Here is a 26,599-nt window from a genome sequence, read left to right as displayed (position 1 = left end):
CCTCCTTTTGTATTATGATCGGGAAGTTTTACAGATTCTCACATAATCCATTAAGATGTCACCTTGAGGGCCAGACAATCACATTTAGCCTAACTTACCTCACAGGGTTGTTGTGAGGATAAAATGGGTGGAGGAGAACTAGGTACCCCACCTTGAGCTTGCTGCAGGAAAGATGGGATATAAATGAAATAAGTAAATATACACACAATTTTAGAGAACTGTATTGAATCCTCTGTGCCCATGGATGCAAATAATTGTTTTATGCAGGAGGGGAGCAGTCCCCAACTATATTAATATGATTTTTTTTTATTTTTATGCAGTACTAGCATCCTTTAGTAAGACAAACAATTTGGCGTTTATTTGCTTTAGGGCTGTTACACCTAACATTTTTTGTAGTTTTTTCCAATGTTGATGTCAATTGGATATAATTACATTGTTTAGTTCTTCATACAAACTTCCCTCTGTTAAAACTGTTGTTCTGTTTTGATGCCATAAGCATTTTCAGCTTTTCTAAATCCACCTGTTTGCATGTGTTGTTTTTCTTAATAGAACTAGAGAGAGAAAAAGAGATGATGGCAAATGGAGAGATTATGATAGATACTACGAACGGAACGATTTGTATAGAGACAAATACGATTGGCGAAGGGGAAGAAGTAAGAGTCGCAGTAAAAGTAGAGGACTTAGCCGAAGTCGTAGCCGCAGCAGAGGTAGAAGCAAAGACCAGGAGGCAAACAAAGAAAGGGATGCAAACAGAAATGTTGGTGAGTCGTTTAAGGATAATAGATAAGTAACGCCTAATCTTGGGTTTCATGGGAGTTAATGAAATGTCATACTTCTTAATGAACATTTTATCTTGAATTTCTGGCAAATTCAACAAACAGAATTGTCTTTGAAAAGAAGTGATTGCTGACTTGTTATAAAGCTGGCTAAAAGCTGTGATCTGAGAGCAACCTAATCTAGGGATATATTTTTTTAATTTGTTCTCAGGTGTATTCTGGTAGAGCAGTACCTTCTGTTATACTTTCCCTGTTGGTAAAAGCTGCTGCTTTATATTGCTAGGTTTCTTTTGGCAAGGAAGAAGTGTTAGATTTTCTTAACTTTTAATGGATCCCTGCCCCTAAATAACTGAGGTCTTGTGTTGCTATAACCTTTCAAGACTAAAGAAAGTAATTGAAATTACTTGAAAAATACAGTTTACTTTTTATTTCTAAAGGAAATCAGTTTAGTTAGTGCATATGTTGCAGGACAAATATTCACATTGTCTTGCAAGAACGAGCCTAAGTACACTGTTAAGACATTAACCAGGTTGTCTTATACTTTTTTTCTCGCATTTGTTATGGTGTTAAATTTTCTGTATGCTGTCAGAGAATCTCTAAGCACGAAGGACGAACAGAGAAACTTACCTAATCTATTACGATTTTTTTTTCCAGATCACAGAGATCGAGCCAAATTCAAATGTGAAAGGAGTGATATGGAGAGCTCATATAACCCAGTGGCTTTGTCTTCCGTTAACTCTACTGAACAGTATTCCTCTGGAGCACAGTGTATTCCCAGTGCTGTTACTGTGATTGCACCTGCTCACCATCCTGAAAACACAACAGAAAGCTGGTCGAATTACTACAACAATCATTCTGCTCCTAATTCGTTTGGCAGAAACGCTCCACCCAAAAGACGCTGTCGAGATTACGACGGTAAGTGTTACTCCTGGTTGTTCTACTTAGATTTTGCAATTAAGAATGTTGTTTTGAGCTATTTTGTTGTTGTTGCCAGCCACACAGTATAAGTGAGACTTTGGCTTAAAATCTATATGTAATCTATTTTCATTCATTCATATGTAATCTATATAATCAATCAGATAAAGGTAAGCTACCATTAACGATGGTTTATATTGTGATTTATTTTTATTTTACAGAGAGAGGATTTTGTGTACTTGGTGACCTCTGTCAATATGATCACGGAAATGACCCATTGGTAGTGGATGAAGTATCTTTGCCAAGCATGATTCCATTTCCTCCACCACCCCCAGGACTTCCTCCTCCTGGAATGCTTATGCCTCCTGGGCAAGGCCCAACTCACAACATGAGAATGCCAGGGCCACATGTACATCCTCGGCCGCCGCCGCCTGTTAGAATTCCTATACCAAGTAAGATTTCCTCCTCAAAATAGCACTTTAAAATACTACAGTCGGCACAGTAGCTGAGAACATTTCATAAATTGTGCTTTATTTCTCTAACATAGCATTACAGGAATCTGGGGTTTGAAGGACCCTCCAGAGCACATTTAAGGGTGGGTGAGGGAGCTGCAGGGGGAATAACTGAAAACTGCTTTCCTCCTGCCCAGACCCTCTAGTAGATCCAGTGCTTGGACTCCTAACTAGGTTTTTGCCAAAGGCTTTAATGTGAAGGTCAGTTTGATATATGTAAGTCAGGTTATGAAGCTTTCAGGTTAACGGGTGCAGCAGTGGTCTAGGTATATGGCTAAACAGAAACTAAGATTTTGTCTCAACACTTGACACACCCTAAATGGGTTGAGCCATGGGGCTGGGCAAACAAGATGGCTCTCCTCTGAATAGGCTGGGCCTGCTGAATGTGTGCACTCATGCAGCCATCTCCACATCCTTGGTGATGGAGGCAGAGTCAACGGGGTTGGCTCACTGTCTCATTTTTTCCCAGGCAGCAGCCCAGGAGGGTTCATCACTGACAGTGGGCAGAGCCAGGGTCACATCAGTCTGCTGTGATGTGCTCGGGGTGTCCAAGGCACTCTGCTGTCAGTCCACAAAGCCACTGTCCTGGAACTGGATGGACACCTAAAATGCTAAACCTCTTCCAGGGATCCAGTTCCTCTAATGCCCTGTCCTTGTCCCATGCCTCCTTCCCTTTTGACCACTTCCACCAGGATGTCTCCATGGGGCTTGTGTCACCCCCATTCTGCTTAGTGATACCATTGGATACAAGCATAGGCATATAACTGATCCTAAGGCTGCAGCATAATGGTGCAGGATTGCAGCTTAAATGTATAATGTATCTTGAACCTTAAGAGATGCAAACAGTTGTTGATTAGTTTACTGGTGGAGACAGTAATGTTGAGGATGTGCAAGGTTTTTTCCTGCCAGGGCAAATAGAAGCATGTGCTTGTGTTGGCAGTTGGCGGATAGATCAGGTGCCAGATCACACATTTGTATCATGCTGGAGCTCTTTCTCCCAGGCAGTAAGGGCAAGTTTGTCTCTTTTTAAGAATAGCTGGTATATGCCAAGGTGTGCGTTTTCTGTTACGTTAATTGAAGTCCTCTGCGTTGCATAGCCACTTATAGGGTAGTGCTAAGGAGGTGAAGAGTTAAGGGTCACGCTCCAGGTGTCAGACAGACTGGGCACCTAGGTAACAGTAGTGTCAAAGCATTTCCCTATTTACTTCATTGTATAAAGGCAATTATTTTTGGACTTGCCTGAACTAGCAGCCCTCTTCAGGAGTTGGGCCTTTTTTCAAACCTTTGGATAATGAAAAAGCTTTTCCTTTTTTCTCTCTCTAAAACATCAGAGATGGTAGAAAGAACTGGCTAGATTAAATTTAGTTTCAGACCAAAAATAGAGAACATGCCACTGCGTGCATGTGTTTTTAAGGGGAAGTCCACTAATGCTGTGTTTTAGTTATATAAAAAAAAAATCAATCACAGTAGATAAATTGGGTCAGGGGAGTAAATTAAGGTCTTTGAATTATTTACCGGTTTGGAGATTTGAGCAAAGTACAAGCTCATCACAAGAGGGCAGCTAGATAAACAAAGTATCATACTTGAAAAATATCTCTATCTCTGTGTGTGTAGGATTATAATTTAGGGCATTCACTAGAACAGATGAATAATTAAAAATTTAGAAGAATTTAGATTCCATTTCCAACAGTAGCCAGTCAGATGCTCCTGAAAACCCACAAATAGCAAACTCAATCAAGCATTTGGGAACCTATTTCTTAATGTGTTGCTTCTATGGTCATAGTGCTGCTGTTCCTACCTTAGATAAGTGAAGCAGTAGTGGGGCCTGACACACACACCCCATACACACACTTGAAGAACAAAGATGTAGATAATGCTGAGCTAGATTGTCAAACCACTGTCATTGGTTTGAGACAGTGTAAGACAGCTTCTCATATTCCTTTATATTCAGAGGTCTTATGAAACGTAGAAGGTCCTCTTTAGCTATTGTGGAAAAAATTGTAAGAGAGAAATTTGGTTAGAATTTGAAGTGGACTTGAATTGGCTCTTCCTTGACACTGGGAAGAATGGGCTCGTTTTCTGTGTGCACCCTCACTGAAGCTGTGATCAGCTTGGGTGTTTGTTCAGCAGCTGCGGATCCTCTGCAGACAAAAGTGCGAGAGCTGTTGGAGGCAGGAAAATAAGATTGTTCAGAGATAGTTTATAATGCAAAACAAAATCAGTTTGGGATTATTTCAAAGACCGTTTATTTCAATGGACCATTGTAAGAAAAGAACCAGTTTAAACAAGCAGCAGATGTGTATGTGACTTGTTCAAAGCCTGTCCTTGCACAGCAAAGGATGAGCCCCTTATTTTGAATCAGTCAGCAAGGATAATGTGTTTTCTTTCTTCAGTCCTACCCTTTTTGCAACATTTCTATTGAGGTTGATGAAATAATAAGCAAAAATTCTGAATTGTTGTAATTGGACAGGTGGAAAATATTTAGTAGATGTGGTTTGCTGTCTGGAAGGTCAGAATGACCACACCGTTGTTGTTGTTGTTGCTGCTGCTGTTTGTGTTGTTGTTCTAGTTGTTACTATTGTTATTGTTATGCCACTGGCTCTTCCTGTTTCTAGCTCACACAGAAAGTTCATTACAATAGAAAAATATTTTCTCCAGCTTATTGAAAGGCAGCTTTAACCAAGGCTTGGTGCCATTCACTATAAATGAATGAATCAATTTATTATGGCCACAGACCAGAAATATGGACATATACAGCAATAGAGATCATGTAAATTATACAAAAGTTAAAATTAAACACTCTAAGTTAGAGCACAGTAAATAATACAGATATAAGACAATTAAAATATGTAGGTTAAGACTATGATACCACGTTGCTTAACTGTATGGAATCAAGCCTATACTTCTATGTGGCCTCAATGCTCCACTACCTGGCCATATTGTAGCCTTGTGGTTGGGCCCTCCTAACACCAGCAACTCTGCATGCTGAGTAAAGGTGGCCAGGAGACAGAGAGCTTACTGGGGCGCAGGTCCTTTTATGAAGGCGAAAGAACCAGAGGAGTCTTTTAGGAAAATTGGAGACATAAAAGGTCAATAATAATAATAATAATATCAGGAAAGAGAAGGAAGCAGTCATATGAGAAAAAGGTGAATGGAGAAAGCTCAAGGAATGAAAGAGGAATGGAGAGGCGTCAGTTTTAAATTAAGTGTGGAAGGAGAAAAGAAGAAGAAAATGCAGGAGATGAGTAAAAATATTTTGAGAGGTGTTGAGGGCAGGAATAAAAATATAAAGTTTAGTCTGTTTCACCTAGAGCTTCTGAATCAACAAATTCTGCCTAAAATGGGAAGACTAAGTCACACAGTAATCTCCAAGGCCAAGGTGTGTACCTGGCTTGAAGAAATAGAATTGTAACACTCCATGCCACAAGGAAACCACAGTGGCAAAGAGTTTAGCAATTTCCAAATAGGATTAAGTATTAATTTAAAAAATGCTATTGTTAATTGCAGCTAATCATGTCCAACTCTACCTCCATCTGCTACCATTTTGTGCCTAGTGGGCCTCAGCAATTGTCAGTCCTCTCCAGCCCTAGTAGTAGAAAATTGGAGAACCCCAGTGTCCTAAGCCTGTGGTGGCAAACCTTTTTAAGCCTCAGCTGCATTTCTTTATTGCCAGCCCATCTGGGGACGTCATACCAGCAGGAGGTGGTACCAAAACAAAGCTGGGTTGGGCCAGAACCAACGGCGGATGGGACCATCCTATACTCACATGAATTCACACAGATGTTTTGAGAGAGAGAGTCTTGTTCATAGGAGACAGAGAGAGGGTGAGGTCATTTAAGAGAGATTAATTTAGCCCAGCTGAGGCTGGTGAAGCTGAAATCATGAAAGTTGTTGGTAGGGTTATATTAGTATATTATGAACAAATAGATTGTGGCAAAACTCTTTTGGAACACACTTTGCAGGCAAAAAGTCAGAGGGCTTTGAGGCTAAGAATGAGGAGCTTATGCTAGAGACGGGAGCAGACAGAAAGCCAGTTATAGGGATGTAAGGAGGCCCACCACATGGTCAGAACAGCTGAATGAATGAAAGAAGTTGGCAGCAAAGTGCTGGGCAAAGGTAAGGGAACCAAGGTCAGACAATATAAAATCAGGACACAAATTAGAATTTAGCTTTGAGCTCCTCAAAAGAAGAGCCATATTTTGTTATGTGGTAAAGCATGAAAAAACATAATTAGCTTTTTAGAATGTTTATGTTTCATTCCAGGGCCACCTTTATCACAGGCAAGTTTGATTAACAGCCGTGACCAGCCAGGAACAACTACAGTGCCCAGCCTTGCACCAGTGGGAGCTAGACTACCTCCTCCACTACCCCAAAACCTACTATATTCAGTATCAGAACGTAAGGAAATAAAGATTTCCACTTCTCTTGTGTTCTACTAGTACTTGTGATGTTGTTTAAACTGCACATCTGAAATAGTGGGGTCTCATTTCTTTAATAAGCATCATTTTTTTAAAAAAAGACAATTTTTATTGGTTTTTATCCAACAGTACATCAAATGGTGGTGGTTCTATCCATTGACTTTAGACATAAGCTTACACATTAAATGTTCAAACATATAACTTAACGTAACCTCTCCCCTGAGAAGATCGAGCAGTTGATTTTGGTTAAATAAAGAGGTCCACTTTTCTTGGAAGGTATATCTTTTTGTTATGCCTTTAATTGCCCTTCTGTGTCTGGTGAGGTGCCCAGACATTGCTGTATCCCAGATATTATTTTCCCATGTGTTCATGGGTATTTCAGCCTGTTTTTTCCCTTTTCTTAATCATGCTGCAGTCACTAAGAAGCCTATTAGTTCTCTCTGGTGCAGGGTGGAGCCCTTCTATTTTCCAAAGATAGCAGGGCTAAGGCTGGATTTGGAGAATAAGGTTGGCTTGTAATTGCGGATATAATGAAGAATACTCTGTTCCAGAAGTTTTCAATATAGGGGCATTCTCACCAAACATGAATAAATGAACCACATTTTCCACAATCCTTCCAACATAAAGGGGAAAGGGGTGGGATTAATTTTTGCCAGCCTGACTGGTGTCTAATTAGCGTCTTGTTATACTGTGTTGTAAGTCCCTTTGGGTCACCTTTGTGAGTAAAGCAACAAAACAGTAATAATAATATTTTAAAATTGTGTTATGACATGCATGTTGCAGGGTTCCTGCCATATTTACATAGCTCAAATTTAACACATGTTTATATATAAATATATTGTACATGTGAATTATGTGCAAATTTCTTTATTTCATAAAAATTACACACTGCTTGAATGTAAAAAAATCTCAATTTTGTTTACACAAGACAAAACCGTAAAATCAAGAAAGTTTTACAACCCTACTTTAAAACAAACAAATGTTAAAAATATTAAAATGTGAAAAAGCACTTCTGCTTGAGCAAATGCATAATATTGCTCACGTAAGATTTTTAAAAATGAATCAGAAATCTATATTTTTCTTTCACAAAAGATACGTATGAACCAGATGGCTACAATCCAGAGGCTCCTAGTATTACCAGTACTGGTAGATCTCAGTATCGACAGTTCTTTTCAAGGACACCAATGCAGCGTCCAAATCTTATTGGCCTAACATCTGGTGAGATGGATACAAATCCAAGAGGTGAGATGTTGTTTCCTGAAACCCAAACCCTCAAAGTCTGAATACTTTGCATACTTAGCAAGGGAGCATTACAGACTTTGGCATTCATAGCAAATGAACCCAGTGCTGATGACAGTGCTGTCTTTTTCTGTGTGCAGTGATTTCTTTCCCTCATGCCTTGTACATTAAAGAAAGGGAAAGAAAATACAAATGAATGTACAATTTGAAGAGTGGCAAGCAAACAATGATCACTAGTATCTTTACAACTAGTGCTGTTCAGTGTGCTGTAGTCTGGAATCAGATCCAGATTCTCCTGCATGAGTTTTTTCATATTTTCACTAAAATGCAGTTTGTGCCTAATAGTAGATTTATCTTCCCTAAGATCCCTTCATAAGAAAATGCTACAATTGAAGGTAAAATAAGCCCGAGAAACCCAAATCTCCAGCAGTGGTCCGTATTCATGGACACATGATCTGCTTATGTTAATATGCAATGTACACTTTTCATATGCATACTTAGGGGAAGGTTGGTAGCTTAGTGGTAGAGCACCTGCTCTGTATCCCCAGTTCACTCACTGGCACTGGACCTTGCTGCCAATCAGTATAGACAATACTGAGCCAGGTGGACAAATGGTGTGGTTTTGATGTAAGGCATCTTCCTGTGTTCCTGATTTTTGAATTGTACCCAACTTAATGTGCAGGTGATACTTGGTCTGAGCATCTTTAAGGGGTAAAGGGGACCCCTAACCATTAGGTCCAGTCGTGACTGACTCTGGGGTGGTGGCGCTCATCTCGCTTTATTGGCTGAGGGAGCCGGCGTACAGCTTCCAGGTCATGTGGCCAGCATGACTAAGTTGCTTCTGGTGAACCAGAGCAGCGCACGGAAACGCTGTTTACCTTGCCACCGGAGCGGTACCTATTTATCTACTTGCACTTTGACGTGCTTTTGAACTGCTATGTTAGCAGGAGCAGAGACCGAGCAACAGGAGCTCACCCTGCCGCGGAGATTCGAACCGCCGACCTTTTGATCGGCAAGTCCTAGGCTCTGTGGTTTAACCCACAGCGCCACCCGCGTCCATGAGCATCTTTAATTTTGTCCAATTTATTTATGGCATTTTTTGTTCTCAGAAACCCTGAACTTGCAGCATCCTATATATTTCAGCACTGTATATATTTCTTAGGAAAGTCTGTGCATGGTAGACAGTATACCTATGAGCCCTTTGGGAAAATGTTTTGTACATGTTTGCACTTCACCATTTTATAAATACAATTTGCTCCCACTTCATTGCAAGCATACAATCCTTTGCTTTCTTTCCAGGTGCTAATATTATCATCCAGACTGAACCTCCAATTGGCATTGCAAGTAACAGCAGTAATGTATCTAGAGTGGTGCTTGAGCCAGACAACAGGAAGCGGGTTTCAAACACTGTAGAAGGGCCATCTCCAAAGAAACCCTGGATTGGAAAGTAAGAATTTTCTGTTTCTATAGAGAACAGGCAGAATGAAAACGAGCCCCATTCAGTTCATTTGAAAATTAGTTGGTTTGACTTATGAGAATCTTTTATGAGAAATTGTGAATAATTCCTCCTGTGTGTTGCAAAGAATACATTGCAAAGATAATATTGCAAAGAATAGATTGTGTTTGTTAGTCGCTATACAAAAAAGTCTCACTGCAATTTAACCACAATCAATAATATGGCAAAGGGCTTGGAATTTTACACCTTGTTTTCTGGAATGTCAGTCTTCCCCAACCTGGTGTTCTCCAGACATTATGACTGTAGCTCTCACCAAACCTGCCCATTGTTCATGGTGGTTGAAACTGATAGGTGTTGAAGGGCACCATGCTGAGGAAGGCTTCTAGTGATAAGCTCTTTGACTTCTATGTCCAGATATTGACAACGTAGTTGAGTCATTTTCATTTCATTCCCCAGAGTCAGGACAGGCTGCTGTAAATTTAAAATCTTACTTATTTTATTCCCAAAACAGCATTGTGAGGCAGGTTAGAGGAACATCTGCTTCACCTTCGTCATCTTTGTTAACGGCTTGTTCATCGTGTCAGTACAGTGAATGCCGCAGCATTTGAAGTCCAAATGCTTGTCGGCAATCCCATGTAACAGTGAGCCTGTATTCTCATGTGATTAGAAGTCCTCCTTGGTGGTTAGACACAACTCCGTAGATGTAATGGTTTCCTTAAAACATATGAATTTAGTCTGACAATAAAATGTAGTGTGCCTCAAAGATAGTGATTTGACCAGAACTATCTAATGAGTATGTGTTGGTCAAGGAATTAAGCATATTTCTTTGCATCCCAATGTAACCCTCTGTCATTGTGTGAAATGACTGGAACTTAATATGGATATTAGTTGAAATGCTTTAATGAAAAGGGAAGTAAAGTTTCATATAACACGGTCAATGTATAGCATTCATAGTCAAGACAATAGCTATCTGTGACTGTTAGACCTGATACTTAGAGAACTGCTTGAAGCTGGGAACACAGTGGTAGATTACTTGGCTTCTGAGCTTGCTGGGGTATCTGACAGGTCATTTTTAGAGACAGTGCTTGGCTTAGTGGGTATTGGTTTAGCACAGCAAGGTAGCCATTATGGTTATAGGCAATAAAAGGAAATGGTTGTATTTACATTTAAATGTAATTTTGTTAATGTTAAGAGTCAATCCATCTTTTTTCTCTTCAGACAAACTAATAACCAGAATAAGCCAGGATTCCTAAAGAAGAACCAGTATACAAACACCAAATTGGAAGTTCGTAAAATACCACCAGAGCTAAACAATATTACTCAACTTAATGAACATTTCAGCAAATTTGGAACAATTGTCAACATTCAGGTAAAACCAATAATATGCCACTTGTGGTTAGTAATACAGCAATGTAAAGAGGGACTGGAAGTTTCTGGAACCAGTCTATATATTCCACTTTGTTCTATACTGCATTATTCTCTGGTAGAGTAAATAAATCTAACAGAGTCTTGCTTGAAGAACCACTTGGCGATAATACAGTCATGGGAAAAAGAAAGTGCACCCTCTTTGAATTCTGTGGTTTTACATATGAAGACCTAATAATAGTCATCTATTCCTTAGCAGGTCTTAAAATTAGGTAAATACAACACATGACATATTACACTGTGTCATGATTTATTTAACAGAAATAAAGCCAAAAGGGAAAAGCCATGTGTGAAAAACTAAATACACCTTACAATTCAATAGCTTGTAGAACCATCTTTAATAATAATAATAATAATAAATATTTATATCCCACCCAATTGGATGGGTTTCCCCAGCCATTCTGAGCGGCTTACAGCACATATAAACATTGTAAAACATCAGACATTAAAAATTTCCTGATACAGGGCTGTCTTCAGATGTCTTCTAAAGGTCAGATAGTTTACAGTATTTCCTTGACATCTGATGGGAGGGTGTTCCTACCCAGAAGGCCCTCTGCCTGGTTCCCTGTAACCTCACTTATCAGTGAAGTAAAGGAACTGCCAGAAGGCCCTCAGAGCTAGACATCCATGTCTGGGCTGAACAATGGCGTGGAGACGCTCCTTCAGGTATACTGGACCGAGACCTGTCAGGGCTTTAAATATCAGCACCAACATTTTGAATTGTGCTCAGAAACATACTGGGAGCCAATGTAGGCCCTTCAGGACTGGTGTTAGATGGTATTGGTGGCGACTTCCAGTCACCAGTCTAGCTGCCGCATTCTGGATTGGTTGTTTCCAAATCACCTTCAAAGGTAGTCCCACGTAGAGCACATTGTGGTAGTCCAAGCGGGAGATAACTAGAGCATGCACCACTCTGGCGAGACAGTCTGCGGCAGATAGGGTCTCAGCCTGAGTACCAGATGGAGCTGGTAAACAGCTGCCCTGGACACAGAAGTGACCTGCTCCTCCATGGACAGCTGTGAGTCCAAAATGGTTTGATTGGCAACTTCCATAGAAGGGACTCAGATACATACTATATATACACAGTTCACTATCCATCTCTTTTTGGATTAGGGAGTAAAACCTTTTAAACTGAAGCATTATACCTTTGGTGCTTTTTAGACTGTAGTATTGTTATGTAATGTTGCCTCATGTTTTCTTAGGTTGCCTTCAAGAGTGATCCTGAAGCTGCTCTAATTCAGTACTTAACAAACGATGAAGCGAGAAAAGCTATTTCTAGCACAGAGGCAGTGTTGAACAATCGGTTTATACGAGTGCTATGGCACCGAGAAAACAATGAGCAGCAGCCATTGCCACTATCCCAGCAGCAGCAGCAGGCGCCACCACCTCTTCATCACCCGCTTCACCTGCAGCAACAAATGCTGCCACAGCCTCCAGCTGTAACAATGCACAGCAGTATGGCAAAGGTATAGTGCCACTGTATAAACCTGATCACTTTTCTTTTTCCTTAGCTCTTTAGAGAACTGGGGGTCTGTTTTCAAAATTAAAAACATTTTTCAATGTTATATGCACAATGCAGGTAACAAAGCCACTGACATCAGGTGCTTACGTCATCAACAAGGCCCCAGTTAAACATCGTCTTGGAGCACCTGGTGGAAATCAGCCAGACGCTCAACATTTATTGCTTAACCAGTCTAGTGCTTCTGCTGAAGATGCTCAGGTAAAGAAGAGTGTATATTATGAATCATAAATTCATACATCTTTTCTTTAACATGGTTAGGATGTTAAGGTTTGCTTGGTTCTGTCAAGGGTGTTCACCTTGCTGTATTGAACTTAATCATGATTCAGCATCCAACAGGAAAATGACTAAACTGTGTCCTGTTCATCCTCATCCTGTTCATCCTCATCCACCACCTTACTATCAATGGATATGGCTAGGCCAGATGATGTGCCTTAGTGAAGTCTGCCTGGCAGGTTTCAAGCTCACCAACCCTCTCTCCCAGAACTAAGAATCACGGGGTGGTATTTAACTAAATACTGTAATTGCATGAGCACAACAATTTGTGTTTGCTCAACAGAACCCCACCCCCCACCCCCACCCCCACCCCCCGGTTTGTGCTTCTTGTGTCATCACCAAATCTGTTAAAGAGGGTTGGGGGAAAATCCAGAGCAGATAGGGGTCAAGTTTGAAATGATAATAACTGTCTTCCTCCAGCTACTTTAGATAAATCTCCAGCTATTGAGCAGGGTTCTCTGTCTAGTCCAAGATGTTATGCTGTGTCCAACAGAGCCTAAATTGTACCATTTCCTGCTCATAGTAAGTCTTACTATAGCTTTCAGAAAAGCCCTCAAATCCACTAGTCCACTCTTTCTGCAGAGTCACTAGTGATATGGGGGGGGGGGTATCCCACTCCATCCCCACTCAAAAAAGGACTAGAAACTTCTCACCCTTAAAAGGTCTGCTGTGTCAAGCCAAGTGTTTTGTGGGCTGCAGAGTGGTCGCAGGTTGATCAAGAAAAGCAGATTCACAGAGATAATCTGGCTCAGTGCTGACTGAAGAAACAGCCACAATTTTTTCACCTGCATTAAAAGATTTCGGCTTTCATGCCTTAAAGACATGATGGGTTTGGGGGGCCTTCCAGGTGACAACAGAGATAGGAAAAAAGGCAGGAGAGAAGAGTGAAACCTCAGTTCAGTAGTTGTAGACTGATCTGTAACATCTGAAGAAACAGAATAGTGAAGGCATCATTGTATTGGCAAAATTGAGAAAATTCTCAACTATTGCCAGGAAAATTTTAAAGTACATTTTCTTTAAACTATAGTAAGTATTTTATAAAATGAAACTCTAATTCATTTTGTTAACTCTACCTATTTAATATGTAATCAGTACAATTAAGGAGCAGATACTGCAATTAAGAGAGTTGGGGGAAATTCTCATTCAAAAGATCTTACATATCCCCTTTCTCTTTAGAGTGATGTTGTGTGGAGTCTTCCCCTTCATAATGATAGGGTTAGTTTTGAAATTTATATCTGCCTACTATCCTTCAGTCTGTTTGTTACTGGTAAGAGTCTTTACTTCATCACCACACAATCCTTAAAATATCACAGAGAGATAGCTTATAGTTTGGTTTCATCTATGAACAGATGGTTTCTAATCAGCATAAGTAAGTTGTTTGCACAAAGCTTCATCTTGCCACAGCACATGCCATCATAAAATATATTGCTGCTTTCAGATGTTTCCCACTTCAATTGGCCATTCAAAGATGGTTTACAGTTCCTCCAATCTGAAGACATCTATAAAGCCTGGTACAGGAAATAAATCGCATGATGTCCAAGAAGTTTTTAAAAAGAAACAGGTAAGTGTTTGCATATTATTGCAATATATTTCATAGCCATGAGTTTTTAAAATGGGGTTCATTGTGTGCCATGTTTTCCTATTAGTCCTACCCCTAGTTCGGATTGGAATTCAGGAGATGGGAAATTCCTTTTCCCTGATAGATTTTGCCTTGACAATTCGGACCTGAGTGTGACGAGCCTTGGTTTTTGAAATGTAATTCAATATTTTTGTGTTAAAGGGATACTCATTTTTGAGCTAATAGCCAAACTTTTGGTTGGCAAGGGGTGGGGGGTCTTCAGCGAACCTTGAATTGTTACATGTTGCTTGGTTTGTCTGAACTCTACAGCAGCTATCCATCATTTCTGCATGCACAGCAAGACTTTCATTGCTTTTTTATCTTCACCAATCCCACATGAGATTACACATTTTACAAGCACAAAACAGGCTTTCAGCCTTCCACAAGTCAAAAGCATCATGTAATTCAGCATAGAATAGCTACAGTTGGGGTACTGTGTGAGAGAATAGAAACTCTAGGCATAGTGATAGGACTAATAGTCTGAATATGTAACATAATCTGAATTTTGACCAAAGACATTTATTTGATATTGCTTATTGCAACAGCTTTCCAGAAACCATGAATGCAGTCAGGACCTGTCCATTCTGCTAACTACCAACAGCACAACTTGCATCTGTAACTGAAGATAACTATGTTCTCTTGTAAACTCTAATGCTGCAGTTGGTGGAATCATGTTTACATTTAAATTGCTCACAATACTGCCTAAAATTGTGGTTTAAATCCGTTTTTTTCTAGCCGTTGTTATTAGGATGTGCAATATAGCTCACTAAAAGCATTTTATTCTTGATTAGGAGGCAATGAAGCTGCAACAAGACATGAGGAAGAAAAAGCAAGAAATGTTAGAGAAACAAATAGAATGTCAGAAGGTATGCTTGGCTTTTTTTCCATTTAACTTCGCCATTAACTTTGGTTGTGTCTAATTTTAATTTTTAGTAGCAGAGTATCCCCTAGTAAGCATTTTAAGGGTGCATACTTTTCTATCTAGTGTGGAGGATGAAGTATTTTCAATCTTGCATCACCTCTTTATTTTAACTTTCATAGATGTTAATATCAAAATTGGAAAAGAATAAGGCCACAAAACCAGAGGAAAGAGCAGATATAATGAAGACACTGAAAGAGCTAACAGGAAAAATCTCTCAGTTGAAAGATGAGTTAAAAACGTCATCTGCCAGTTCTACAGCATCAAAACAGAAGTCAAAAACAGAGGTAGGTCCTCTTCACACTCAGCTGTTTTCATTTCAGAAGTTACTACAGTGGTACCTCAGGTTAAGAACTTAATTCATTCTGGAGGTCTGTTCTTAACCTGAAACAGTTCTTCACCTGAAGCACCACTTTAGCTAATGGGGCCTCCAGCTGCCGCCGCGCCACCAGATCACAATTTCTGTTCTCATCCTGAAGCAAAGTTCTTAACCTGAGGTAATATTTCTGGGTTAGCGGAGTCTGTAACCTGAAGTGTATGTAACCTGAAGCGTATGTATCACAAGGTACTAATTTGTGCCTCCGGGAAACTAATCGCCCTATATTAAAGCCAGCATGAGGGTCTTTGTTAAGCGTTGATCATACAACCTTTTCATGCATTATCCTCATAAAGGGACATCCAGGTGTTGAAGGGGCAACTGGCTGCGTCTGTGCCTTGACAGGTTTCTGGTCATGCTCCCTTATGTGTTGAGAAGACCTCCACCAGCAAACCATCATGAACCATGCGTGTCCTGCCTACAGCCCCTTTATTTTTATTTTTATTTTTTTTCTAAAACTCTGTACTTTATTTATCTCTCACACTGACAGCTAATCAAACACATTCCATCATAACAATGTGTAAAATTCAATCTTCAAAATCAGTTGTTGTTTTTTTAAAAAAATACAATGTATATTCATGAGGTGTCAACAGAATGGTTTCATAATATTTTTTTTTTATAATTGTGAACTTCTCACAATCCTTCAAAATTAATCTAAGACTATACATGGCTCACTCTCCTTCGTAAATTAAATGTATTTTTTTAAAAAATAATTTATTAAAAATATACAGGAGGTACAAAGAACTGTCCAGTATCAAATTCAAGGCCTCCATTCCCCGCCCCAAAAGACACCAAAGTGCCAGAAAAATCCCAGGTCAACAGGAGCTGCTGTCACGCTTTCTAGTCTGGATCCAGAACACACTGCTCCACAATCTCCCGCAAGTGAGGATTCTCCATTGCAGCAGCGACTCTCTCTTTGTCATTTATCTGCTTGTTAATGTCCTCCTCTGTGGAATGCGCTCCCTCTGAAATGTAGATTTCCAACTATGAGAGTGGCCAAAGAGCAATGAGGTACCGTTGGTGTAAACCTGATTGTGACCAAATATTCATCTTCCCCAATTTCATGCACTTCAACGCAGCTTTCTGTTACCACGTCTAGTTCTTCTAAAGTGTTGGGCTTCTCTGGGTCCCGGATAGTTCGAATTATATCGTAGACCTCCAGGGCCCATTCCTGCTCCTGCTCCATGGCAGCGGCGGCGGTTCTGCTCGGGGCCTCGGGCCGGTGGTGGGCCTGGTGATCGTCCTCCTTCTCCCGGGCCTCATGCCCCGCTAGAAAGCGCCCGCCAGAGCAGCCCCAGCGACAGCATCCCGCCCCGAGCCAAGCCCGCTCGCAGCCTCCATCAACCGGCCCTGCAGTCCCCGCCTACAGCCCCTTTAAAATGTGGAACCCCTTCCATGCAATATATCACTTCTATCTTTTCTATATTTTGTGCTTGGATATTCATTATAAGAGAACTACACAGATATGTGAAATTATACCACTTCTATTAATCCTCACAGGGTTTCAGTCACCTCCTTCTGTCTGGTTTCTCATCCCTGACTCCTATTAAAGCTGTAAGATGACCCCCAGAAACTTAGTGTATAATGAAATTGGCCTGCCTCTCGCGCACAGATGTTCTGCCTCTCATGCACAGATACTCTACCCAACACTCTTCTCTTCCCCTCACTCACTCAGAGAAGAGGATCCATAACTAATAAAAACAAAGAATGCCCACACTTCCCATAAAGGGATGTTCACCTTAAATGTTGTCCTGTTGCCCACAGTGCTTTTATTTCTGAGCAAAGACCAGCAAGAGCCTACACACACACACACACACACACACACACACACACACAGGAAGTTCCCAGAGCTGGCTTAGTCGTTGCTGGTCAGGAAATTGGGATTTAATGACACGTCAGTGCTAATCAATGTATCTGCAATACGCTTTTGGGCAGCATCCCATGAAGTTTCTGCTCTGCGAAAGCATGCCGTGTTCATCGTTGAGATGAACAATGGAAGTACCTCATGACCAAGAATGTGCATTTTTGGTGCATTAAACTTGCACTTCCTTTCCATTTTCATAGCAAGTGGCAAGCTGTATTGATTAACTTGTTGAACTTATTAATTCTGAAGCTGTTAACATAAAAGGCCTGAATCAGCCAGCCCATGGGAAAATGTTGATATTTATTCTTAAATATCAGGAGCAATGTAAACACAGTGAAATTGAAATTTTATGAAATCTGTTCAGTTTTATTTCTAAAACTTTACTTTTTTATTCCACTATCAACTTCTCAAACCTGTTTCTGCAGCCATAAGTGTTCGAGATCTGCAGATTTTCTAATGAGAGCCTGCAGTTTGCCCAGTCACCTCTAGGGGTCACATGCTACTCACAGCTAGTGTCAATGCTGAGTAATAAGAGTTTTATAACTGTCAAAGCCTACCTTAAAATATTTTATTTATCACACTTTATATCCCTCGCTTGTAGTTCCAAAAAGATGCCCAAGGGAGCTTGCAAGTATTTGTTTTTGCCCAGAAGGCTCTAAGCCCTTAAATAGTGGGTGAGAAGAATTAAAACCCAAGAGGTAGCATCTTAACACAACTTGGTATGGAGATAAACGGAATAAAATGCAAACAAACTTGCTTTTTGCTCTCCCCACCCCATCCCCAATTCCCTTTTAAAGGCACAGAAGGAACTTTTGGATGCAGAGCTAGACTTTCATAAAAGGCTGTCTTCCGGGGAAGATACAACAGAATTAAGGAAAAAGCTCACCCAGTTACAGGTGGAGGTAAGTTTTCAAAGTTATATACTATCTTAATTGTGCTGTATATTATACATGAAACCTGTTACAATGTTCATGGAAGATAAAGTGTATTCCTTTTGTCTGTAGGCTGCCCGTTTAGGTATCTTGCCTGCTGGTCGTGGAAAATCGATACCTTCTCAAAGCAGAGGACGAGGACGAGGTCGGGGAGGGCGAGGAAGAGGTACAGTGAATCATATGGTGGTAGACCACCGTCCCAAAGCAATAACCATTGGTGGCTTTGTGGAAGAGGAGAAAGATGAGTTGCTGCAGCACTTTGCGGTAAGTCAGCAATTCGTAACTAAAATTAGATTAAATTCTTCTGGTTTCTGTACTGTATTCTAGAATAGTATAAAGCTATGATTGCCCTAAAACATGGGTAGGCAAACTAAGGCCCGGGGCCGGATCTGGCCCAATAGCCTTCTAAATCTGGCCTGTGGACAGTTCAGGAATCAGCGTGTTTTTACATGAGTAGAATGTGCCCTTTTATTTAAAATGCATCTCTGGGTTATTTATGGGGCCTGCCTGGTGTTTTTACATGAGTAGAATGTGTGCTTTTATTTAAAATGCATCTCTGGGTTATTTGTGGGGCATAGGAATTTGCTCATTTTCCCCAAAAAAATATCATCCGGCCCCCCACAAGGTCTGAGGGACAGTGGACCGGCCCCTTGCTGAAAAGGTTTGCTGATTCCTGCCCTAAAACTTAGCTTCCTTCATTTTGAGTATAGAGTTAGTTGCTTTTGTGGTTAATCTTGTTTGCTTCCTAGTTGAAATTAGAAATGGAATGGCATCACATATCCACCTGCATTTAGCTTACTTCTGAAGGAAATCAACCCTCTCAAGGAATATCTAGCTGTAACTTCCACTTCCACTTCCACCTCCTCCTTCTAAGATTTCTGATCTTTGGGAAGCTACTTACGCAGACAAGTCACAACATGGTCCAAGACATGTTTTTAATGCCTTTTAGTGGAACTGTCATGGGTCTAAAGCTGCTTTGGATGACCTTTATATATTAGTCAACCTTTGAGTCACTTGAGGTTAACTTATTTTTTAATCTTGAAGCAAACTGGTCCAGCCAGTTTTCATGTGAGAGCCCAATACCATTAAACTGCCACAATTTTAACCCTTTCTTTACATATAGACAGGTAAGTGTTTTTGAAGATCTACAGACAATAAGCAGAAACACTGATCGCTGCTTCCTTTTCTTCTGTTTCACTCTGGGTATCCAATACACCATTGTCTTCTTGTCTGTAAACATAATGTTGGTGGAGCATAAGCCTTTTTGATGGCAAGAATATGGGTGATATCCAATTAGCGCTGTTGGAGCAGCAGGAGGCATATATGCTTAGAAGAAGAGGGAGAGCAATTTCTACTTCCCCTGGAAATTTGTTGTCACTAATAAAATACACACACACACACACACACACACATACACAAATATACCTGAGCTCATATTCCCACTTTTTGTATTCTGCCTCTCCTCCCAAGTATGTGTGATCTTCACATATGAAGTAGACTGAGGCTAAGAGATTAAATGGTCCAAGGAGCAGGAATTTGAACCTGCAAACTCCCTGATCCTACTCCATCACTATAACTACTATATTGCACTGGCTTTCAATAAGTTAGGGTTCATTAACATGCAGCCCTAGAAGAGCATGCATAGATCTTATTCATAGTATGTGTTTTACAGAAATTTGGAGATATTGAAGGCCTTCAAGAGGAGGATTCTCCTTTAAGTGTTGTTCTAACATTTAAATCCCGTTCTGAAGCTGAAAATGTAAGTAATTATAAGCTAACATTACTGTACTCCTCTAAGATACACTAAAATATCTGCTTGAATGGAAAGTGGTTCATTAATATATTTTGGAGGGTGCTACTTTTATAAAGGCATTGAATATTTGATCACTGGTTTATAATTCAGCCAATGAATAAGCTTGTTTAAATTATGATTCAGAGAAATGCTTGTAGTAGAGAGTATAAACTCTGATTATTAGGGCTGTGTAACCAATTTAGCCAAACCCTGAACAAAATCTGGTTAAGGCAACTCTAAAGCATGGCAAATCAATTCAGAGCTCAAAACAGGGAGACAAACAGCCCATTTCAGAGCCCATTTCAATGTTGTAACACAACATTGTATAAGGCGGAAGGAGAGCTAGACTTCACTCATTGACCACTATAACTTTGAAGCCAGGGATTAAAAAAAAAAAAAGCTTTGTGTCTTAGTAATGGTAGCACTGCAATTTGGATTCAGGGTCCAAACCAGGTCAGAGCAGGTCCAGGTCACCAAATCTAACCCCACATTAAATCAGGAGTCCTTGCATAGGCATGATTATTACACTGTATAGTGGAAAGACTTCTTGGAAGTGCACATGGTGATCCTTCTGCTATAACAGCAGATAGCCTCTGCTTCTTGGCACATAATTTGTATTATTGTCTTCTCTTCCCACCCATCCCACCCCCCCAAAAAAAACCCTACTCTAGGCAGCCAACCAAGGATTAAAGTTCAAAGACCGACGACTACAGATATCGTGGCATAAACCCAAGGTACCCTCTGTGTCCACAGAAACAGAGGAGGAGGAACCCAAGGAAGAGGTACTGGAATTATGTTTAAGCGCAGCTTGTCTATCAAAGCCTCTCTCAAACACTATTTTTTGTTTGCTTCTTACTGTTCCTCATTATAGGAACTGTTCTGGAAGGGCATTTCTGAATGCTTAAGATATTTTAGGAAAACCTTAAGGTTGTTTGCATTCTTGCCGTTTTGTGACTAGATCCTCCTGTTCTTTAATTTGGTTCATAACTCCATAGCATGAATCAGATGGTGGACAGTTGGTTGTTTTTAATTTTTTAGCCATTTATACACCACCTTTCTGAACCAAGTCCACCCAAGGTGCCAAGCAAAATACAAGCATAAAACACAAGAATATATTACAATTATATTAGATTAATTTGATATTTATACCTTGCTTTTTCTGTTAAAATAATACTCAAAGCTGTATTACTTTATAATTTATTATGATGCTATATAATCAAAAAATACAGTATATTTTAGCAAATACAAAAGCCGTTTCCAGAGCCACAAAAACAACTGCATGGCCAATAAGACACATAAAAGCTATTGAAAAGTGATGTGTTTTTTTAAGCTGAAGTGGCCAGCACATCCCTTGAGAAGGCGTTTCATAAGGTAGGGGCCGCTGCTGAGAAGGCCCTGTCCCTTATGCTCTCTAATCACTTCAGAGCACTCAGATTCAGTTGTCACATTTCACCACCCAGCTCCATTTTTGCTATGTTTTCTCTGCATGTTTAACCCTGGTAGGTAGCATATTTAAAGGAATATCCAAGGGAACATTTTGCCCACATTTTTCAAGTCAAGTAGAATCACTGATATGGAGCAAAAGGTTGCAACTGACTGTTGTGGTATCGTACATTAAAAAAAAATAAGCATATTATATTTTGTCTTTATTCAGGAGACAGAAGCTTCAGATTTATTTTTGCCTGAAGATGATGATGACGAAGACGAAGACGAAGATGAATCTCGTTCCTGGAGAAGATGAAACTTGAAATGGAATCAATAGTTTTAGAATTGTTGAACTAAAACTTTTAAAAAAATATTTAAAGGAAGTCAATGAGCCAAAAATTGTTTGCGTTTTTTGTTTTTATTTTCATACACGCAAGAAAGCAAGTGTGAGTTTGAGATATTAAACTTAACAAATAAGTAGCCACGATCAGCCAAAGGCTAAGTGTTTCAAAGGTGGTTGTGATCCTCTGAAGATGGAATGTATCAAACTTTCAAGCCCAACTTGTGTTTATTTTGTTTTTAAAATATGGACCTTTTTCAAGCTATCAATGGCTTTATAGGCTTTATTTAGTAATGTAGAGTGTGAGATGAGAGCTTTCTGTGAAGTTCATTTATACGTCAACATTTCCTGGAATTTGGTAATTCAAAAGTCCCTTAGTTAGGTGGCAGACAAGTTATTCAGTTTGAGTAAGTTTCATACCTGTCCAGAATTGCTCCTAATCTTACTGTGGATGATACCATTCAGCTATCTAGCAGAATTATAGGGCAATGCTGCCCATCTCCACATTCAAACAAGACCACATCAATGACAGCTACTCTTGTCTAATAAGGCAGTTCTTCTCAATCTAATCTTCAGACATAGTCCAGCCTTACTAATTTTTGGGTGCAGCTTACCACTGCTCTGTGAATTCCACATTTACTTTCATGGAGCATCCATGGACCTCCTGCATGAATCCTATTAAAACGAACAGAGCAGTTAGTGCTTGATGAATAGCTGGTATAAGTAAATACATCTAAGTGCTTTTAAAAGTGTCCAGCCATTTGAGTTCATTTTCTGTCCTTTGTAGCTAAATAAGCTTCTTCTTTTTTAACCTTTTTAGGTCAAGCCTCCACAGTATTCAAAGCAACTTGTTCATTCTTTAACTCAGAAAGTCTTTTTTAGAAAAATTATTAAAATGATATGAGACCATCACTTCTAATAATATTGTGCTTAACTCTAAAGAGAGCAACTTTGGTAAAAGAAATATTGAAAAGAGAGTGATTAGCTTAAATGCTTTTTATTTCCATGCTGTTTGGTTATGTTTTCCCTCCCTTCCCCCACACCACTTTTTTTATAGCACCTAACAGTAGCTGGGGTAGATTGCGGTAGAAACCGTATTTAACTATTTTGGCTTTCCAGGGCAATAGATCTTCATACTCAACTCATGTGTCACTTGCTTCTGTTAAGCCTAAGCACATTGTCCTGTAGATTCCCCCCTCCCCCCACTCTTGGTGCCTCTGTACTATGCCAGTACACAGTAGGGCCATTTTATATAGGAAAGTATGTTACGCCACAGCGTTCTGAATGTTAGAGTCAAAGAAGCAGAGCAAACAGTACTGTTCTCAACTGTGGTACTGGAACACTAATGCAAGCAAGTTTAAAAAAAATACTATTATTTTTGAAGTTTTCTATTAAAATGTATTACTGCAAATGGTACTTTACCCTCTCTTAAGTATCAGAAGTACTACATTAGATCTCGGCTAGCTACATAAAGTCATAGCACTCTGTTCTTCCTATTCTTTTGGGTACTGTTGTGTGTGTTGTGGTATGTAAAGTCCAAAGTAGTATCAATTTAAATTCCAAGTCATACTTGGAGAGGAGTGTAATTTGTCAGCAGTTTTTTGCCCTTTACACAAAGACCTTTGTTTTCTAGATTATTGCTACATTCCGACTAATGTTTAATCTCAGTGAATTACGTTAAAAGAAGAAAGCACGAATATTGCACACCGTAACAGGCAAAGCCTTGCTCTTCCCCCCATTGCCTGCAATGTCTTTGGAATGCCTGTGACTCAGTATGTGGCCATCACATATACTGACCCATTGCAGCAAAATGCTTGAATCTGAACAGTTTAATCAAATGATAGAGGGAACAAAGGATTTATATATGTGTATATATATATTGTACAGGGTTTTCTTAAAACTGTATAATTGTGTAAATATTTTGCTTTTTTTGTGTACTAAAACTACCAGCATCTAGATTTCCATAAGAATTCTTGTATTTTTGTATCCGGAAGATTACAGTGAGTGAATGAAGCTGTAAGAGAAATTTCAATAGCCTTTGGCACAGGTAGACCGGATAGGATTCCTTTTCATATGGTTTTAAAATAACATTTTGTTTGCACACTGTTCAGAACAGGATGGATGTCCTTGCTCAGAGTGTTGGCTTTTTTTTCATGGGGAGCGAGAAAGATTAGGGGCCATTGGGAAAATATTTATTTAATGGGGATTTTCCCCCTTCTCTTTTCTTTTAAAATATTTGTTGGCTTACATAAATCCTCTGGTGACATCTTAAATGTGATTTCTCAGGCCAGAAGCACAAAAATGAGTTGTGCCCCTGAACCCATATATTGAAAGCATACTATTACGTTACTGAGAATGTAAGTGATGGGCAGCATAGTAGTAACTCACTTAATACAAAGGAGAAAGGAAAACTAGTTCAAAGTGACCTTCATTTTGACATAGCTATGGATCTCCCTGTGTTGTGTATTAGAACTTAGTAGGATACCATTGGTGTTTCTAGGTAGGTAACTTCTGGTAACACTTCATTTTTTACTGCTGTGGAATTGTCACTTCTGCATTCATAAGCTGTGATGGAGAGCATAATATAATACCTACTAAGTGACTTGAGAATGATAAATCAATCTGAAATAAAAGGCTACTACACAAGGAGTACCACTTCACTGACCACTTAGTGTGTAATCCCATTGCAATCCAGAAGAATGCCACAATGTAAATGGTCAGTGAATCACCCCCTCAATCTTTACAGATATTAATGCTTCTACTATATAAGCTGTCAATTAAACTGTGGTATAAAAATTTTGGTTGGTTTGTTTTAAATCCTTGAGCATAAAAAAGCCTAGCATCTGAAAACTGATTTGAAAAATATATGCCCACATAAAGTGGAGATGCTTCAACAGTTTTTAACAAAATCATGTGAAAAGGAATGGTAAATTCCTCTCAATGTATAGTAAACTTGTATTATAGTTTTTACAAGATTGTGAACTTGTGTAATAGTATATTAGGAGATATTGTTGGATTTCTAACTGTTTATACATTTAAATTCATACATGTAATGTTTGTTTTATTGATTACACTCTGAATTTCTAAGGTGCATGTTGACTTTTTTGCAATAAAGAAATAATATGGAATGGCATAAAACTACAAACGAAAAAGGCATAAAACAGATTGAATTGAAATTTGGAAAAATAGCCATTCCCAAAAAATTATAATCAGAAAAAGAGCTGTATTGCTTCATTTCTTCTGAGGTATACTCGCGTGAGTGCTTGGTGCAGAGTGTGTGTTAATAAATACATACGTATACATATTCATACGCATAGACATAAGCAGTTGGAGAGAAGGTGCAGTTCTTTTGTGGTAAAATGTTGGGTATCTTTATTGAAGTAATACAGGTTGGTTAAGCCTGTGACAGATGTGAATGCTTACTTCAGAATTTTGCTATTTCCTCTCAGGAAGGGCAGTTTGAGATAAACAGCAGATTTGTGACAGAACCTTCAGGAAAATTCTTGGACAACTTAACTGCCCTGCCCCAACTATTCTGAACTGGAAAATTATTTTACCTCACCTTTCCAATGAATTTGTGTTGTTTGGGAGGCAGCTTACAAATAATTAATAATAATAATAATAATATATAAAATTAATACAACCGTAAAGCTCACTTTTTATTACATGGATAAAACGAATAGTGTACTTTTTAATTATGTTTGCCTCCAACTTAACTCCAACAGCGGAGTTCTCTTGATGACGATGGTATAGAGGGAGGGATAGTAAGATATCAAGTATTAGGACAATAATAACTGAAGGATATTGTTCACTATTCTGAAATTCACGTCACGGCAAAAGCAAGAAAACATCAGTAATTTATGAAAACAGATTTGCCTGTACAGTGGTACCTCAGGTTAAGTATTTAATTCGTTCCGGAGGTCCGTACTTAACTTGAAACTGGTCTTAATCTGAAGCACCACTTTAGCTAATGGGGCCTCCTGCTGCTGCCACGCCGCTGGAGCACGATTTCTGTTCTCATCCTGAAGCAAAGTTCTTAACCTGAAGCAATATTTCTGGGTTAGTGGAGTCTATAACCTGAAGCGTATGTAACCTGAGGTACCACTGTATATCCTTGAACTCAAGGTAAGGTACATTTTCTAGACAATTCTGCATCTAGGCAACCTAGATCTGCTAGGTTGAGTAATATTTGCTTCCTCTGTTTTTAGGCCATACCTTTTAAGAGCTAAGACACGGAAGAACAGTAATTCCTAAATTAGGCTGGCCCATGCTAGTGCACTATCAGGGAGCCATTGTTAGGCTGTGAGAAATTAAATTCTCCAAGGTTGCCCACTGTGCTTGTGAATGATTTACCATTCTGGTCTTGAAGCAGCTTGTGAGCTTTTGTGATAATATGTTTTCTTTTGCTCTAAAAATACATGTGTAAAGATCCCCACACACACAATTTTATTTCTGAAAAGCTGCCCTGGCAGTTGGGGACACTTCTAGAAGTTTGATGCAGCCTAGATCTTTCTCTGTGTAGAAGATTATTGAGAAATATGTACACATTAAATTGTCTCTAATCCACCACCCAAAATGGCCTTCATTTCTAATCTTCAGTACTTCGATACCTGCATAAACAACAGTGGTAAAGAAATCCTTAATTTTTTGTTACTGAGAGCAGAAAGACTTTAGCTAGATCACTGAATCTGTAATCTGAGGGCATGATGTGTCTTCATGCTCTCAGCCCAACTCACGTCACAGAGTCTTTGTTGTAGGGGAGGAAGGGAAAGGAGAATGTTAGCCGCTTTGAGACTC

General features: G+C 39.5%; 1 protein-coding gene and 1 pseudogene across 5 annotated transcripts in view; one reads left to right on the top strand and one right to left on the bottom strand.

The window, feature by feature from the left end:
• Positions 1-25,020, top strand: part of RBM27 (RNA binding motif protein 27) — a 40,303-nt gene extending 15,283 nt beyond the window's left edge. For 2 of the 4 annotated variants that reach the window (XM_083728244.1, XM_083728246.1), the window contains exons 5-21: positions 550-761; positions 1,431-1,691; positions 1,913-2,143; positions 6,467-6,601; positions 7,714-7,863; positions 9,160-9,307; positions 10,535-10,685; positions 11,944-12,207; positions 12,321-12,461; positions 13,975-14,097; positions 14,946-15,020; positions 15,196-15,360; positions 18,111-18,215; positions 18,318-18,509; positions 19,918-20,004; positions 20,709-20,819; positions 21,692-25,020. In XM_083728244.1, coding sequence (XP_083584370.1) covers positions 550-761; positions 1,431-1,691; positions 1,913-2,143; positions 6,467-6,601; positions 7,714-7,863; positions 9,160-9,307; positions 10,535-10,685; positions 11,944-12,207; positions 12,321-12,461; positions 13,975-14,097; positions 14,946-15,020; positions 15,196-15,360; positions 18,111-18,215; positions 18,318-18,509; positions 19,918-20,004; positions 20,709-20,819; positions 21,692-21,778 — 2,638 coding nt within the window. In that variant the 3' untranslated portion in view covers positions 21,779-25,020. Of the gene's footprint in view, positions 1-549; positions 762-1,430; positions 1,692-1,912; positions 2,144-6,445; positions 6,602-7,713; positions 7,864-9,159; positions 9,308-10,534; positions 10,686-11,943; positions 12,208-12,320; positions 12,462-13,974; positions 14,098-14,945; positions 15,021-15,195; positions 15,361-18,110; positions 18,216-18,317; positions 18,510-19,917; positions 20,005-20,708; positions 20,820-21,691 lie in introns of all 4 variants that reach the window. The other 2 variants (XM_083728243.1, XM_083728245.1) reach the window with 1 other exon arrangement.
• LOC310839625 (cytosolic iron-sulfur assembly component 2A pseudogene) lies at positions 16,010-16,795 on the bottom strand (annotated as a pseudogene). The gene has a single exon. The product of its transcript is annotated as a cytosolic iron-sulfur assembly component 2A pseudogene (transcript).
• Positions 25,021-26,599: the final 1,579 nt, after the last annotated feature.

Source organism: Podarcis gaigeae, assembly GCF_964106915.1.
Source record: "Podarcis gaigeae genome assembly, chromosome: 2".
Classification (NCBI taxonomy): Eukaryota; Metazoa; Chordata; class Lepidosauria; order Squamata; family Lacertidae; genus Podarcis; species Podarcis gaigeae.
The sequence above is the reverse complement of the archived record's forward strand: the minus strand, read 5'-3'. Positions and strand labels throughout refer to the sequence as shown.